This window comes from Oncorhynchus clarkii, chromosome 3 (genome assembly GCF_045791955.1).
Source record: "Oncorhynchus clarkii lewisi isolate Uvic-CL-2024 chromosome 3, UVic_Ocla_1.0, whole genome shotgun sequence".
Lineage (NCBI taxonomy): Eukaryota > Metazoa > Chordata > Actinopteri > Salmoniformes > Salmonidae > Oncorhynchus > Oncorhynchus clarkii.
The window spans coordinates 4,066,200-4,080,823 of NC_092149.1; the positions used below are offsets into that span (position 1 = coordinate 4,066,200).

Sequence of the window (14,624 nt, forward strand, 5' to 3'; positions counted from 1 at the left end):
TGTCCGGTCCTCTGGTAGTCTCAATGGGGGTGCCACAGGGTTCAATTCTTGGACCGACTCTCTTCTCTGTATATATCAATGATGTCGCTCTTGCTGCTGGTGAGTCTCTGATCCACCTCTACACAGACAACACCATTCTGTATACTTCCGGCCCTTCTTTGGACACTGTGTTAACAACCCTCCAGACAAGCTTCAATGCCATACAACTCCCCTTCCGTGGCCTCCAACTGCTCTTAAACGCTAGTAAAACCAAATGCATGGTCTTCAATCGATCTCTGCCCGCACCTTCCCGGTTCTGACTTAGAATATGTGGACAACTACAAATACCTAGTTGTCTGGCTAGACTGTAAACTCTCCTTCCAGACTCACATTATACATCTCCAAACCAAAATTAAATCTGGAATTGGCTTCCTATTTCGCAACAAAGCATCCTTCACTCATGCTGCCAAACATACCCTTGTAAAACTGACCATCCTACCAATCCTCGACTTTGGCGATGTAATTTACAAAATAGCCTCCAATACCCTACTCAACAAATTGGATGCAGTCTATCACAGTGCAATCCGTTTTGTCACCAAAGCCCCATATACTACCCACCATTGCGACCTGTACGCTCTCGTTGGCTGGCCCTCACTTCATACTCGTCGCCAAACCCACTGGCTCCAGGTCATCTATAAGTCTTTGCTAGGTAAAGCCCCGCCTTATCTCAGCTCACTGGTTACCATAGCAGCACCCACCCGTAGCACGTGCTCCAGCAGGTATATCTCACTGGTCATCCCCAAAGCCAATTCCTCCTTCGGCCGCCTTTCCTTCCAGTTCTCTGCTGCCAATGACTGGAACGAACTGCAAAAATCACTGAAGCTGGAGACTCTTACCTCCCTCACTAGCTTTAAGCACCAGCTGTCAGAGCAGCTCACAGATCACTGCACCTGTACATAGCCCATCTGTAAACAGCCCATCCAACTACCTCATCCCCATATTGTTATTGTTTTGCTCCTTTGCACCCCAGTATCTCTACTTGCACACTAATCTTCTGCATATCTATCACTCCAGTGTTTAATTGCTATTTTGTAATTATTTTGCCACTATGGCCTATTTATTGCCTTACCTCTCTTATCCTACCTCATTTGCACACACTGTATATATACTTTTCTATTGTGTTATTGACTGTATGTTTGTTTACTCCATGTGTAACTCTGTGTTGTTGTTTGTGTCGCACTGCTTTGCTATATCTTGGCCAGGTCGCAGTTGTAAATGAGAACTTGTTCTCAACTGGCCTACCTGGTTGAATAAAGGTGAAATAAAAACATAAATCAATGTAGGGATTAGGGTGTCATTGGGTCCTGGTCTATAGTAGTGCACTATATAGGGAATAGTGTGCTATTGGGTCCAGGTCTATAGTAGTGCACTATATATGGAATAGGGTTCCATTGGGTCCTGGTCTAAAGTAGTGCACTATATATGGAATAGGGTTCTGTTCCTGTTCCAGGAAGCTAGGCACATGTCAATACTTCACAGGAGAAATTTAATTGAAATTGTTGGTTGTTTACTAAACTACTCCCTCTGTTTAGCAAATGGCCTCACATGTGAAGCCTTAAAGAGATGGGTGGGGCTAAAGCTTAAAAGGGTGTGAACAATGCTGAATGGGCGTAGACAAAGAAGAGTTCTCCAATAGGTTTCAAAACATTCCAGGGACATTTTCTCAAAAGTGAGGTAACAAGTTTATCAAAGCAGAATTGACTTTCCCCCATTGTTCCTCAACTGTAGTGTTGATCTACCATTTTATAGCTCTGAGTCTCTACTTTAATCCCATTTTATAGCTCTGAGTCTCTACTTTAATCCCATTTTATAGCTCTGAGTCTCTACTTTAATCCCATTTTATAGCTCTGAGTCTCTACTTTAATCCCATTTTATAGCTCTGAGTCTCTACTTTAATCCCATTTTATAGCTCTGAGTCTCTACTTTAATCCCATTTTATAGATCTGAGTCTCTACTTTAATCCCATTTTATAGCTCTGAGTCTCTACTTTAATCCCATTGTATAGCTCTGAGTCTCTACTTTAATCCCATTTTATAGCTCTGAGTCTCTACTTTAATCCCATTTTATAGCTCTGAGTCTCTACTTTAATCCCATTTTATAGCTCTGAGTCTCTACTTTAATCCCATGTTATAGCTCTGAGTCTCTACTTTAATCCCATTTTATAGCTCTGAGTCTCTACTTTAATCCCATTTTATAGATCTGAGTCTCTACTTTAATCCCATTTTATAGCTCTGAGTCTCTACTTTAATCCCATTTTATAGCTCTGAGTCTCTACTTTAATCCCATTTTATAGCTCTGAGTCTCTACTTTAATCCCATTTTATAGCTCTGAGTCTCTACTTTAATCCCATTTTATAGCTCTGAGTCTCTACTTTAATCCCATTTTATAGCTCTGAGTCTCTACTTTAATCCCATTTTATAGCTCTGAGTCTCTACTTTAATCCCATTTTATAGCTCTGAGTCTCTACTTTAATCTAATGTAAAAAAAACAATACAATTAGAATAAATTCAAATGTTGCTACCTAATCGAGGTGGTCGGTCACATATTTTGGAACGGACCAAACTGAAGAGCCAGTGACCTTGTCGTTGTCATCATGTACTATACCGAGCATGATAATATACAGGAAACATACGTAGAAACATCACATGGATGTATGAAACAAACACAGGCCATATTGGCTGCCCACTTCCTGGTCTAGACTGAACAACAGAGCTGGTGCCCATTCAACGACCGGGATCTAGTTTACGTTTAGTCAAAAACCCAAAGAGAAAACACAGACTGGCAGACAGACTGTTTACTGACTGTTTACCGACTGGCAGACAGACAACAGGACCCAAGGTGGAGCTCTGAGAAGGTGCTACTGACACGCTGCAGACTGCTAGAGCGGTTTGTATACACTGGGAGCCCCGGCTGACTGTTAACCGACTGTTTACCGACTGTTTACCGACTGTTTACCGACGGTGTACCAACTCCATTTTAATGAGGGAATGTACTGTAATAGATGTGGATAAACAAAGGCAGTGCGATATGAGGGGGAAAAGGCATTAGTGGAGATTTAAAAAAACGCCGCGTGACCTTTTCACTGCTGTGCTTTCAGCATCCTGAAAGAGCTTGGAAAGATCCCTAATGGATTATTTAGTGCTAGAAATGTCATAGGAGCATTTTCCTATCAAAACACGGGGTAAATACACACGCTCGTATTTACAGTGAGAAAATGACTTCACTGAGAGGAAAGCATCTCCTGGTGGGAAGACATTTCCAAGGGCACTCAACTAATAAAAAAACGACATGCTTATTTCCAATGAAAGCTGCTTGTTGCTTTAGGCCTTGTTGAACCGTGATGTGCTTTAGAGGAGCTGAAGTCTCAATACTGTAGAAACCTCAATACTGTAGGTGATTACTGTAGAAACCTGAATACTGTAGGTGAATACTGTAGAAACCTGAATACTGTAGGTGAATACTGTAGAAACCTCAATACTGTAGGTGAATACTGTAGAAACCTGAATACTGTAGGTGAATACTGTAGAAACCTCAATACTGTAGGTGAATACTGTAGAAACCTGAATACTGTAGAAACCTCAATACTGTAGAAACCTCAATACTGTAGGTAAATACTGTAGAAACCTCAATACTGTAGAAACCTCAATACTGTAGAAACCTCAATACTGTAGAAACCTCAATACTGTAGAAACCTCAATACTGTAGGTAAATACTGTAGAAACCTCAATACTGTAGAAACCTCAATACTGTAGGTAAATACTGTAGAAACCTCAATACTGTAGGTGAATACTGTAGAAACCTCAATACTGTAGGTGAATACTGTAGAAACCTCAATACTGTAGAAACCTCAATACTGTGGAAACCTCAATACTGTAGGTGAATACTGTAGAAACCTCAATACTGTAGAAACCTCAATACTGTAGGTGAATACTGTAGAAACCTGAATACTGTAGGTGAATACTGTAGAAACCTCAATACTGTAGGTGAATACTGTAGAAACCTCAATACTGTAGAAACCTCAATACTGTAGAAACCTAAATACTATAGGTGAATACTGTAGAAACCTCAATACTGTAGAAACCTCAATACTGTAGGTGAATACTGTAGAAACCTCAATACTGTAGGTGAATACTGTAGAAACCTCAATACTGTAGAAACCTCAATACTCTAGGTAAATACTGTAGAAACCTCAATACTGTAGAAACCTCAATACTGTAGGTGAATACTGTAGAAACCTGAATACTGTAGGTGAATACTGTAGAAACCTGAATACTGTAGGTGAATACTGTAGAAACCTAAATACTGTAGAAACCTCAATACTGTAGGTGAATACTGTAGAAACCTCAATACTGTAGGTGATTACTGTAGAAACCTCAATACTGTAGGTAAATACTGTAGAAGCCTAAATACTATAGGCGAATACTGTAGAAACCTCAATACTGTAGAAACCTCAATACTGTAGGTGAATACTGTAGAAACCTCAATACTGTAGGTGAATACTGTAGAAACCTCAATACTGTAGAAACCTCAATACTCTAGGTAAATACTGTAGAAACCTCAATACTGTAGAAACCTCAATACTGTAGGTGAATACTGTAGAAACCTGAATACTGTAGGTGAATACTGTAGAAACCTGAATACTGTAGGTGAATACTGTAGAAACCTCAATACTGTAGAAACCTCAATACTGTAGGTGAATACTGTAGAAACCTCAATACTGTAGGTGAATACTGTAGAAACCTCAATACTGTAGGTGATTACTGTAGAAACCTCAATACTGTAGAAACCTCAATACTGTAGGTGAATACTGTAGAAACCTCAATACTGTAGGTAAATACTGTAGAAACCTCAATACTGTAGGTGAATACTGTAGAAACCTCAATACTGTAGGTGAATACTGTAGAAACCTCAATACTGTAGAAACCTCAATACTGTAGGTGAATACTGTAGAAACCTCAATACTGTAGAAACCTCAATACTGTAGGTAAATACTGTAGAAACCTCAATACTGTAGAAACCTCAATACTGTAGGTAAATACTGTAGAAACCTCAATACTGTAGAAACCTCAATACTGTAGGTAAATACTGTAGAAACCTCAATACTGTAGGTGAATACTGTAGAAACCTCAATACTGTAGGTGAATACTGTAGAAACCTCAATACTGTAGAAACCTCAATACTGTAGAAACCTCAATACTGTAGGTGAATACTGTAGAAACCTCAATACTGTAGAAACCTCAATACTGTGGGTGAATACTGTAGAAACCTGAATACTGTAGGTGAATACTGTAGAAACCTCAATACTGTAGGTGAATACTGTAGAAACCTCAATACTGTAGAAACCTCAATACTGTAGAAACCTAAATACTATAGGTGAATACTGTAGAAACCTCAATACTGTAGAAACCTCAATACTGTAGGTGAATACTGTAGAAACCTCAATACTGTAGGTGAATACTGTAGAAACCTCAATACTGTAGAAACCTCAATACTCTAGGTAAATACTGTAGAAACCTCAATACTGTAGAAACCTCAATACTGTAGGTAAATACTGTAGAAACCTGAATACTGTAGGTGAATACTGTAGAAACCTGAATACTGTAGGTGAATACTGTAGAAACCTCAATACTGTAGAAACCTCAATACTGTAGGTGAATACTGTAGAAACCTCAATACTGTAGGTGATTACTGTAGAAACCTCAATACTGTAGGTAAATACTGTAGAAACCTAAATACTATAGGTGAATACTGTAGAAACCTCAATACTGTAGAAACCTCAATACTGTAGGTGAATACTGTAGAAACCTCAATACTGTAGAAACCTCAATACTCTAGGTAAATACTGTAGAAACCTCAATACTGTAGAAACCTCAATACTGTAGGTGAATACTGTAGAAACCTGAATATTGTAGGTGAATACTGTAGAAACCTGAATACTGTAGGTGAATACTGTAGAAACCTCAATACTGTAGAAACCTCAATACTGTAGGTGAATACTGTAGAAACCTCAATACTGTAGGTGAATACTGTAGAAACCTCAATACTGTAGGTGATTACTGTAGAAACCTCAATACTGTAGAAACCTCAATACTGTAGGTGAATACTGTAGAAACCTCAATACTGTAGGTAAATACTGTAGAAACCTCAATACTGTAGGTGAATACTGTAGAAACCTCAATACTGTAGGTGAATACTGTAGAAACCTCAATACTGTAGAAACCTCAATACTGTAGAAACCTCAATACTGTAGGTGAATACTGTAGAAACCTCAATACTGTAGAAACCTCAATACTGTAGGTAAATACTGTAGAAACCTCAATACTGTAGAAACCTCAATACTGTAGGTAAATACTGTAGAAACCTCAATACTGTAGAAACCTCAATACTGTAGAAACCTCAATACTGTAGAAACCTCAATACTGTAGGTGAATACTGTAGAAACCTCAATACTGTAGAAACCTCAATACTGTAGGTAAATACAGTAGGTAAATACGGTACGTAAATACAGTAGGTAAATACAGTAGGTAAATACAATAGGTAAATATGGTAGGTACATACTGTAGAAACCTAAATACAGTAGGTAAATACAGTAGGTGAATACTGTAGGTAAATACAATAGGTACATACGGTAGGTAAATACAGTAGGTAAATATGGTAGGTACATTCGGTAGGTGAATACTGTAGAAACCTAAATACAGTAGGTCAATACGGTAGGTAAATACAGTAGGTACATACGGTAGGTAAATACAATAGGTACATACGGTAGGTAAATACAGTAGGTAAATATGGTAGGTAAATGCAGTAGGTGAATACTGTAGGTACATACGGTAGGTAAATACAATAGGTACATACGGTAGGTAAATACAGTAGGTAAATATGGTAGGTAAATATGGTAGGTAAATGCAGTAGGTGAATACTGTAGAAACCTAAATATGGTAGGTACATTCGGTAGGTGATTGAGATGGAGAGTAAGTCTGGTTTACTAGACAGACTGGTGTATGTAAGACAGGGCCTGTATCCACACATCATCTCACAGTAGGGCTGGTGGTCAAGGATCAGGTCCATGTAGTCTTATTCATTAGGATCTAGGATCAGGTCCATGTAGTCTTATTCATTAGGATCTAGGATCAGGTCCATGAGTCTTATTCATTAGGATCTAGGATCAGGTCCATGTAGTCTTATTCATTAGGATCTAGAATCAGGTTCATGTAGTCTTATTCATTAGGATCTAGGATCAGATCCCATCTGTCCATGAGTCTTATTCATTAGGATCTAGGATCAGGTTCATGTAGTCTTATTCATTAGGATCAGATCTCATCTGTCCATGAGTCTTATTCATTAGGATCTAGAATCAGGTTCATGTAGTCTTATTCATTAGGATCTAGGATCAGATCCCATCTGTACATGAGTCTTATTCATTAGGATCTAGAATCAGGTTCATGTAGTCTTATTCATTAGGATCTAGGATCAGGTCCCATCTGTCCATGAGTCTTATTCATTAGGATCTAGGATCAGGTCCATGAGTCTTATTCATTAGGATCTAGGATCAGGTTCATGTAGTCTTATTCATTAGGATCTAGGATCAGGTTCATGTAGTCTTATTCATTAGGATCTAGGATCAGGTTCATGTAGTCTTATTCATTAGGATCTAGGATCAGGTCCCATCTGTCCATGAGTCTTATTCATTAGGATCTAGGATCAGGATCAGGTAGACTTATTCATTAGGATCTAGGATCAGGTCCCATCTGTCCATGAGTCTTATTCATTAGGATCTAGGATCAGGTCCATGAGTCTTATTCATTAGGATCTAGGATCAGGTCCATGAGTCTTATTCATTAGGATCTGTCCATGAGTCTTATTCATTAGGATCTAGGATCAGGTTCATGTAGTCTTATTCATTAGGATCTAGGATCAGGTTCATGTAGTCTTATTCATTAGGATCTAGGATCAGGTCCATGAGTCGTATTCATTAGGATCTAGGATCAGGTCCATGTAGTCTTATTCATTAGGATCTAGAATCAGGTTCATGTAGTCTTATTCATTAGAATCTAGGATCAGATCCCATCTGTCCATGAGTCTTATTCATTAGGATCTAAGATCAGGTTCATGTAGTCTTATTCATTAGGATCTAGGACTTGGGGTTTCCAGCTGAGAAACCCCAAGACACCATGCTGGAGGGATTGGGAGGAGTATGTTTCTCTGCACCTCCTCTCCTCCCTTCCTCCTCTCTTCCTCCTCCTCCTCTCTCATCCCTCCCTTCCTCCTCTCCTCTCTTCCTCATCTCCTCTCCTCTCCTCCCTCCCTTCCTCTCCTCCAGCAGCCCAGAGTTTCCAGCTGAACCCCAAGACACCATGCTGGAGGGAATGGGAGGAGTATGTTTCTCTGCACCTCCTCTCCTCCCTTCCTCCTCTCCTCCCTTCCTCCTCTCCTCCCTCCCTCTCCTCCAGCAGCTCAGAGTTTCCAGCTGAACCCCGAGACACCATGCTGGAGGGAATGGGAGGAGTATGTTTCTCTGCACCTCCTCTCCTCCCTCCCTCTCCTCCAGCAGCTCAGAGTTTCCAGCTGAACCCCGAGACACCATGCTGGAGGGAATGGGAGAAGTATGTTTCTCTGCACCTCCTCTCCTCCCTTCCTCCTCTCCTCCCTCCCTCTCCTCCAGCAGCTCAGAGTTTCCAGCTGAACCCCGAGACACCATGCTGGAGGGAATGGGAGGAGTATGTTTCTCTGCACCTCCTCTCCTCCCTTCCTCCTCTCCTCCCTTCCTCCTCTCCTCCCTTCCTCCTCCCCTCCCTCCCTCTCCTCCAGCAGCTCAGAGTTTCCAGCTGAACCCCGAGACACCATGCTGGAGGGAATGGGAGAAGTATGTTTCTCTGCACTGGCATCTCATCCAAGGACAAGATGGCAGATGACTGTTTTCAATGAGGGGGGTCCCAGTAAGTGGAGAATGAGGGGGGTCCCAGTAAGTGGAGAATGAGGGGGGTCCCAGTAAGTGGAGAATGAGGGGGGTCCCAGTAAGTGGAGAATGAGGGGGGTCCCAGTAAGAGGAGAATGAGGGGGGTCCCAGTAAGTGGAGAATGAGGGGGGTCCCAGTAAGTGGAGAATGAGGGGGGTCCCAGTAAGTGGAGAATGAGGGGGGTCCCAGTAAGTGGAGAATGAGGGGGGTCCCAGTAAGTGGAGAATGAGGGGGGTCCCAGTAAGTGGAGAATGAGGGGGGTCCCAGTAAGTGGAGAATGAGGGGGGTCCCAGTAAGTGGAGAATGAGGGGGGTCCCAGTAAGTGGAGAATGAGGGGGGTCCCAGTAAGTGGAGAATGAGGGGGGTCCCAGTAAGTGGAGAATGAGGGGGGTCCCAGTAAGTGGAAAAGTGGTGTAAAGCAGCTTCTGGGCCCAGATACAATATCAACAGACACACGGAGAGATAGAGAGACATAGATATAGAGAGACATAGAGATAGAGAGATAGAGAAAGACAGAGACCCAGAGAGAGACAGAGAAAGACAGAGACCCAGAGAGAGACAGAGAAAGACAGAGAGATAGAGAGACAGAGAGACAGAGAGACAGAGAGACAGAGAGACAGAGAGATAGAGAGACAGAGAGACAGAGACCCAGAGAGAGACAGAGAAAGACAGAGAGATAGAGAGACAGAGAGACAGAGAGACAGAGAGACAGAGAGACAGAGACAGAGAGAGACGGAGAGAGACAGAGAGATAGAGAGACAGAGACAGAGACCCAGAGAGAGACAGAGAGAGACCCAGAGACACAGAGACCCAGAGAGATGGAGACTGTTCCTACCTGTGACAGTCTTGGTCTTGACCGGGCTGCTGGCGTAGTCCGAGGCCTGATTGGATGGCTGCTTGGCGAATGGCATGCTCCCCACAGACACCTCGTCCTCCCTCCGCTTGGACATGGACACGGGAACCGGCACCGCAGCCTGCGATGACACCACACCCCCACCACGTCACACTCAGCAACCAAAGAGACTTGACTAGAACCAAGCTGAGATGCACTTATCATCAGTGAATTTATTGGAATGATTTCAGTGGTGGGGGCATAATGCCATAATGACGCGTCCAGTAACAGCTGCTTGTTAGATCGAACTAAAATCAACATTTCTCCAGCCTGCTCCATCAGTCCTGACCATGTAGTCTGAGATAGACAGGGCTGCCTCTTAGAGAGATCTCCAGCCTGCTCCATCTGTCCTGACCATGTAGTCTGAGATAGACAGGGCTGCCTCTTAGAGAGATCTCCAGCCTGCTCCATCTGTCCTGACCATGTAGTCTGAGATAGAGAGGGCTGCCTCTTAGAGAGATATCCAGCCTGCTCCATCTGTCCTGACCATGTAGTCTGAGATAGACAGGGCAGTCTCTTAGAGAGATCTCCAGCCTGCTCCATCTGTCCTGACCATGTAGTCTGAGATAGACAGGGCTGCCTCTTAGAGAGATCTCCAGCCTGCTCCAATTGTCCTGACCATGTAGTCTTGAGATAGACAGGGCTGCCTCTTAGAGAGATCTCCAGCCTGCTCCATCTGCCCTGACCTTCTTAGAGAGAGTACAAAACATTCAACTACACTACTGACAGTATGAGGACACCTGCTAGTCGAACATCTCATTCCAAAATCATGGGCATTAATATGGAGTTGGTTCCCCCCCTTTGCTGCTATAACAGCCTCCTCTCTTCTGGGAAGGCTTTCCACTAGATGTTGGAACATTGCTGCTATAACAGCCTCCACTCTTCTGGGAAGGCTTTCCACTAGATGTTGGAACATTGCTGCTATAACAGCCTCCACTCTTCTGGGAAGGCTTTCCACTAGATGTTGGAACATTGCTGCTATAACAGCCTCCACTCTTCTGGGAAGGCTTTCCACTAGATGTTGGAACATTGCTGCGGGGACTAGCTTCCATTCAGCCACAAGAGCATTAGTGAGGTCGGGTGCTGATGTTTAGCGATTAGTCCTGGCTCGTGGTCCAATTCATTCCAAAGGTTTTCGATGAGGTTGAGGTCAGGGCTCTGTGCAGGCCAGTCAAGTTCTTCCACACCGATCTCGACAAACCATTTCTGTATGGACCTCGCTTTGTTCATGGGGGCATTGTCATGCTGAAACAGGAAATGGCCTTCCCCAAACGATTGCCACAAATTTGGAAGAACAGAATCATCTAGAATGTCATTGTATGCTGTAGCGTTAAGATTTCCCTTCCCTGGGACTAAGGGGCCCGAACCATGAAAAACAGCCCCAGACCATTATTCCTCCTCCACCAAACTTTACAGTTTACACTATACATTGGGGCAGGTAGCGTCCTCCTGGCATCCACCAAACTTTACAGTTGACACTATACATTGAGGCAGGTAGCGTCCTCCTGGCATCCACCAAACTTTACAGTTGACACTATACATTGAGGCAGGTAGCGTCCTCCTGGCAACCACCAAACTTTACAGTTGACACTATACATTGAGGCAGGTAGCGTCCTCCTGGCATCCACCAAACTTTACAGTTGACACTATACATTGAGGCAGGTAGCGTCCTCCTGGCATCCACCAAACTCAGATTATTCAATTGTGTGCGGCTGCTCGGCCATGAAAACCCATTACATGAAGCTCCCGACCAACAGTTGTTGTGTTGACGTTGCTTCCAGAGGCAGTTTGGAACTCGGTAGTGAGTGTTGCTTCCAGAGGCAGTTTGGAACTCGGTAGTGAGTGTTGCTTCCAGAGGCAGTTTGGAACTCGGTAGTGAGTGTTGCTTCCAGAGGCAGTTTGGAACTCGGTAGTGAGTGTTGCTTCCAGAGGCAGTTTGGAACTCGGTAGTGAGTGTTGCTTCCAGAGGCAGTTTGGAACTCGGTAGTGAGTGTTGCTTCCAGAGGCAGTTTGGAACTCGGTAGTGAGTGTTGCTTCCAGAGTCAGTTTGGAACTCGGTAGTGAGTGTTGCAACCGAGGACAGACCATTTTTACATACTAAACGCTTCAGCACACGGTGGTCCCGTTCTGTGACCTTGTGTGGCCTACCACTTCACGGCTGAGCCGTTGTTGCTCCTAGACGTTTCCACTTCACAATAACAGCACTTAGAGTTGACCCGGGGCAGCTCTAGCAGGGCAGAAATTTGACGAACTGACTTGTTTGGAAAGGTGGCATCCTATGACGGTGCCACGTTGAAACTCACTGGGCTCTTCAGTAAGGCCCATTCTACTGGCAATGTTTGTCCATGGAGATTGCATGGCGGTGTGCTCAATTTTATACACCTGTCAGCAAAGGTTTGTCCACATACTTTTGTATAAATAGTGTCGGTCCTCTCTGGTTCTCAGAGACAACAGGACATGACTGCCTGTCATGGACATTAACTTCAGTCAGCTCCAATCATTAAAGAGGGTTCATCTGAGAAACACAAGAGCCTGGAGGGCAGTGGAGGGGAGAGGAGAGGAGAGGAGAGGGGGAGAAAGGAGAGGGGAGGGGAGATGAGGAAAAAGGAGAGGAGAGGTGGGGAGAGGGGGAGAAAGGAGAGGGGAGGGGAGATGAGAGGTGGGGAGAAAGGAGAGGTGGGGAGAGGGGAGGGGAGAGGAGGAGAAAAGAGAGGAGAAGTGCGGAGAGGGGAGGGGAGGAGAAAGGAGAGGAGAGGTGGTGAGAGGGGAGGGGAGAGGAGAGGTGGTGAGAGGGGAGGGGAGAGGAGAGGAGAGGAGATGAGAGGAGATGAGAGGAGAGGAGATGAGAGGAGAGGAGATGAGAGGACAGGAGATGAGGAGAGAGGGGAGAGGAGATGAGGAGAGAGGGGAGAGGAGAGGTGGGGAGAGGGGAGGGGAGAGGAGGAGAAAGGAGAGGAGAGGTGGGAGAGGGGAGGGGAGAGGTAGAGAGAGGGGAGGGGAGAGGAGGAGAAAGGAGAGGTGGGGAGAGGGGAGGGGAGAGGAGGAGAAAGGAGAGGTGGGGAGAGGGGAGGGGAGAGGAGGTGAAAGGAGAGGAGAGGTGGGGAGAGGGGAGGGGAGAGGAGGAGAAAGGAGAGGGGAGAGGAGGAGAAAGTAGAGGAGGGGAGAGGGGAGGGGAGAGGAGGAGAAAGGAGAGGAGGGGAGAGGGGAGGGGAGAGGAGAAGAAAGGAAAGGAGAGGTGGGGAGAGGGGAGGGAAGCGAGAGAAGGGGGGAGGGGAGGATATGAGAGAGAATGCTGGGCTGGCTACAAGGCTGTAGGGAAAGAGGCTCCAACAGGCCCGTAGGCTCCAAGAGCAACACAGGGGATGAGGTGGGGGCTGAAGGCTCGGGGCTGAAGGCTCGGGGCCAGGGGTTGGTGATGGGTGAATGTTTGTGTAGAGCGGCCTCACACAGAGCTGGCAGACTGCAGCTCACGGCCGTTCTGCTCGGCCCTGGCCCTATGTGTGTGGGGGGCTGGAAACACCACTGGCACTCGACAGCAGCAGCAGCTAGCTACAGTATGACATCTGGCAGGGGCCCACACACACACACACACACATACACACACACACACACACAACACATGCATCCAGATCACTTGATGTGAAAACTCTCAAATATTTTTGACCTGATAATATTCATTTCTACTTGTCCACTGAACATATCTGGATATATCACCACCTGGATATATCACCACCACCACCTGGATATATCACCACCACCACCTGGGTATATCACCACCACCACCTGGATATATCACCACCACCACCTGGATATATCACCACCACCACCTGGATATATCACCACCACCACCTGGATATATCACCACCACCACCTGGATATATCACCACCACCACCTGGATATATCACCACCACCACCTGGATATATCACCGCCTGGATATATCACCACCACCACCTGGATATATCACCACCTGGATATATCACCACCACCACCTGGATATATCACCACCACCACCTGGATATATCACCACCACCACCTGGATATATCACCACCACCACCTGGATATATCACCACCACCACCTGGATATATCTCCACCACCTGGATATATCACCACCACCACCTGGATATATCACCACCACCACCTGGATATATCTCCACCACCTGGATATATCACCACCACCACCTGGATATATCACCACCACCACCTGGATATATCACCACCACCACCTGGATATATCACCACCACCACCTGGATATATCACCACCACCTGGATATATCACCACCCCCACCTGAATATATCACCACCACCTGGATATATCACCACCTGGATATATCACCACCACCTGAATATATCACCACCACCACCTGGATATATCACCACCACCACCTGGATATATCACCACCTGGATATATCACCACCTGAATATATCACCACCTGGATATATCACCACCACCACCTGGATATATCACCACCTGGATATATCTCCACCACCTGGATATATCACCACCACCGCCTGGATATATCACCACCTGGATATATCACCACCTGGATATATCACCACCACCACCTGGATATATCACCGCCTGGATATATCACCACCACCACCTGGATATATCACCACCACCACCTGGATATATCACCACCACCACCTGAATATATCACCCCCACCACCTGGATATATCACCACCACCACCTGAATATATCACCGCCTGGATATATCACCACCACCGCCTGGATA

General features: G+C 44.8%; 1 protein-coding gene across 1 annotated transcript in view; it reads right to left on the reverse strand.

Annotated features, from left to right (window-relative positions):
- The window catches only part of LOC139405579 (intermembrane lipid transfer protein VPS13B-like), a 287,456-nt gene that overhangs the window by 249,351 nt on the left and 23,481 nt on the right, over positions 1-14,624 (reverse strand). Inside the window, exon 4 of the mRNA XM_071147990.1 lies at positions 9,828-9,966. Coding sequence (XP_071004091.1) covers positions 9,828-9,966 — 139 coding nt within the window. The remainder of the gene's footprint in view (positions 1-9,827; positions 9,967-14,624) is intronic.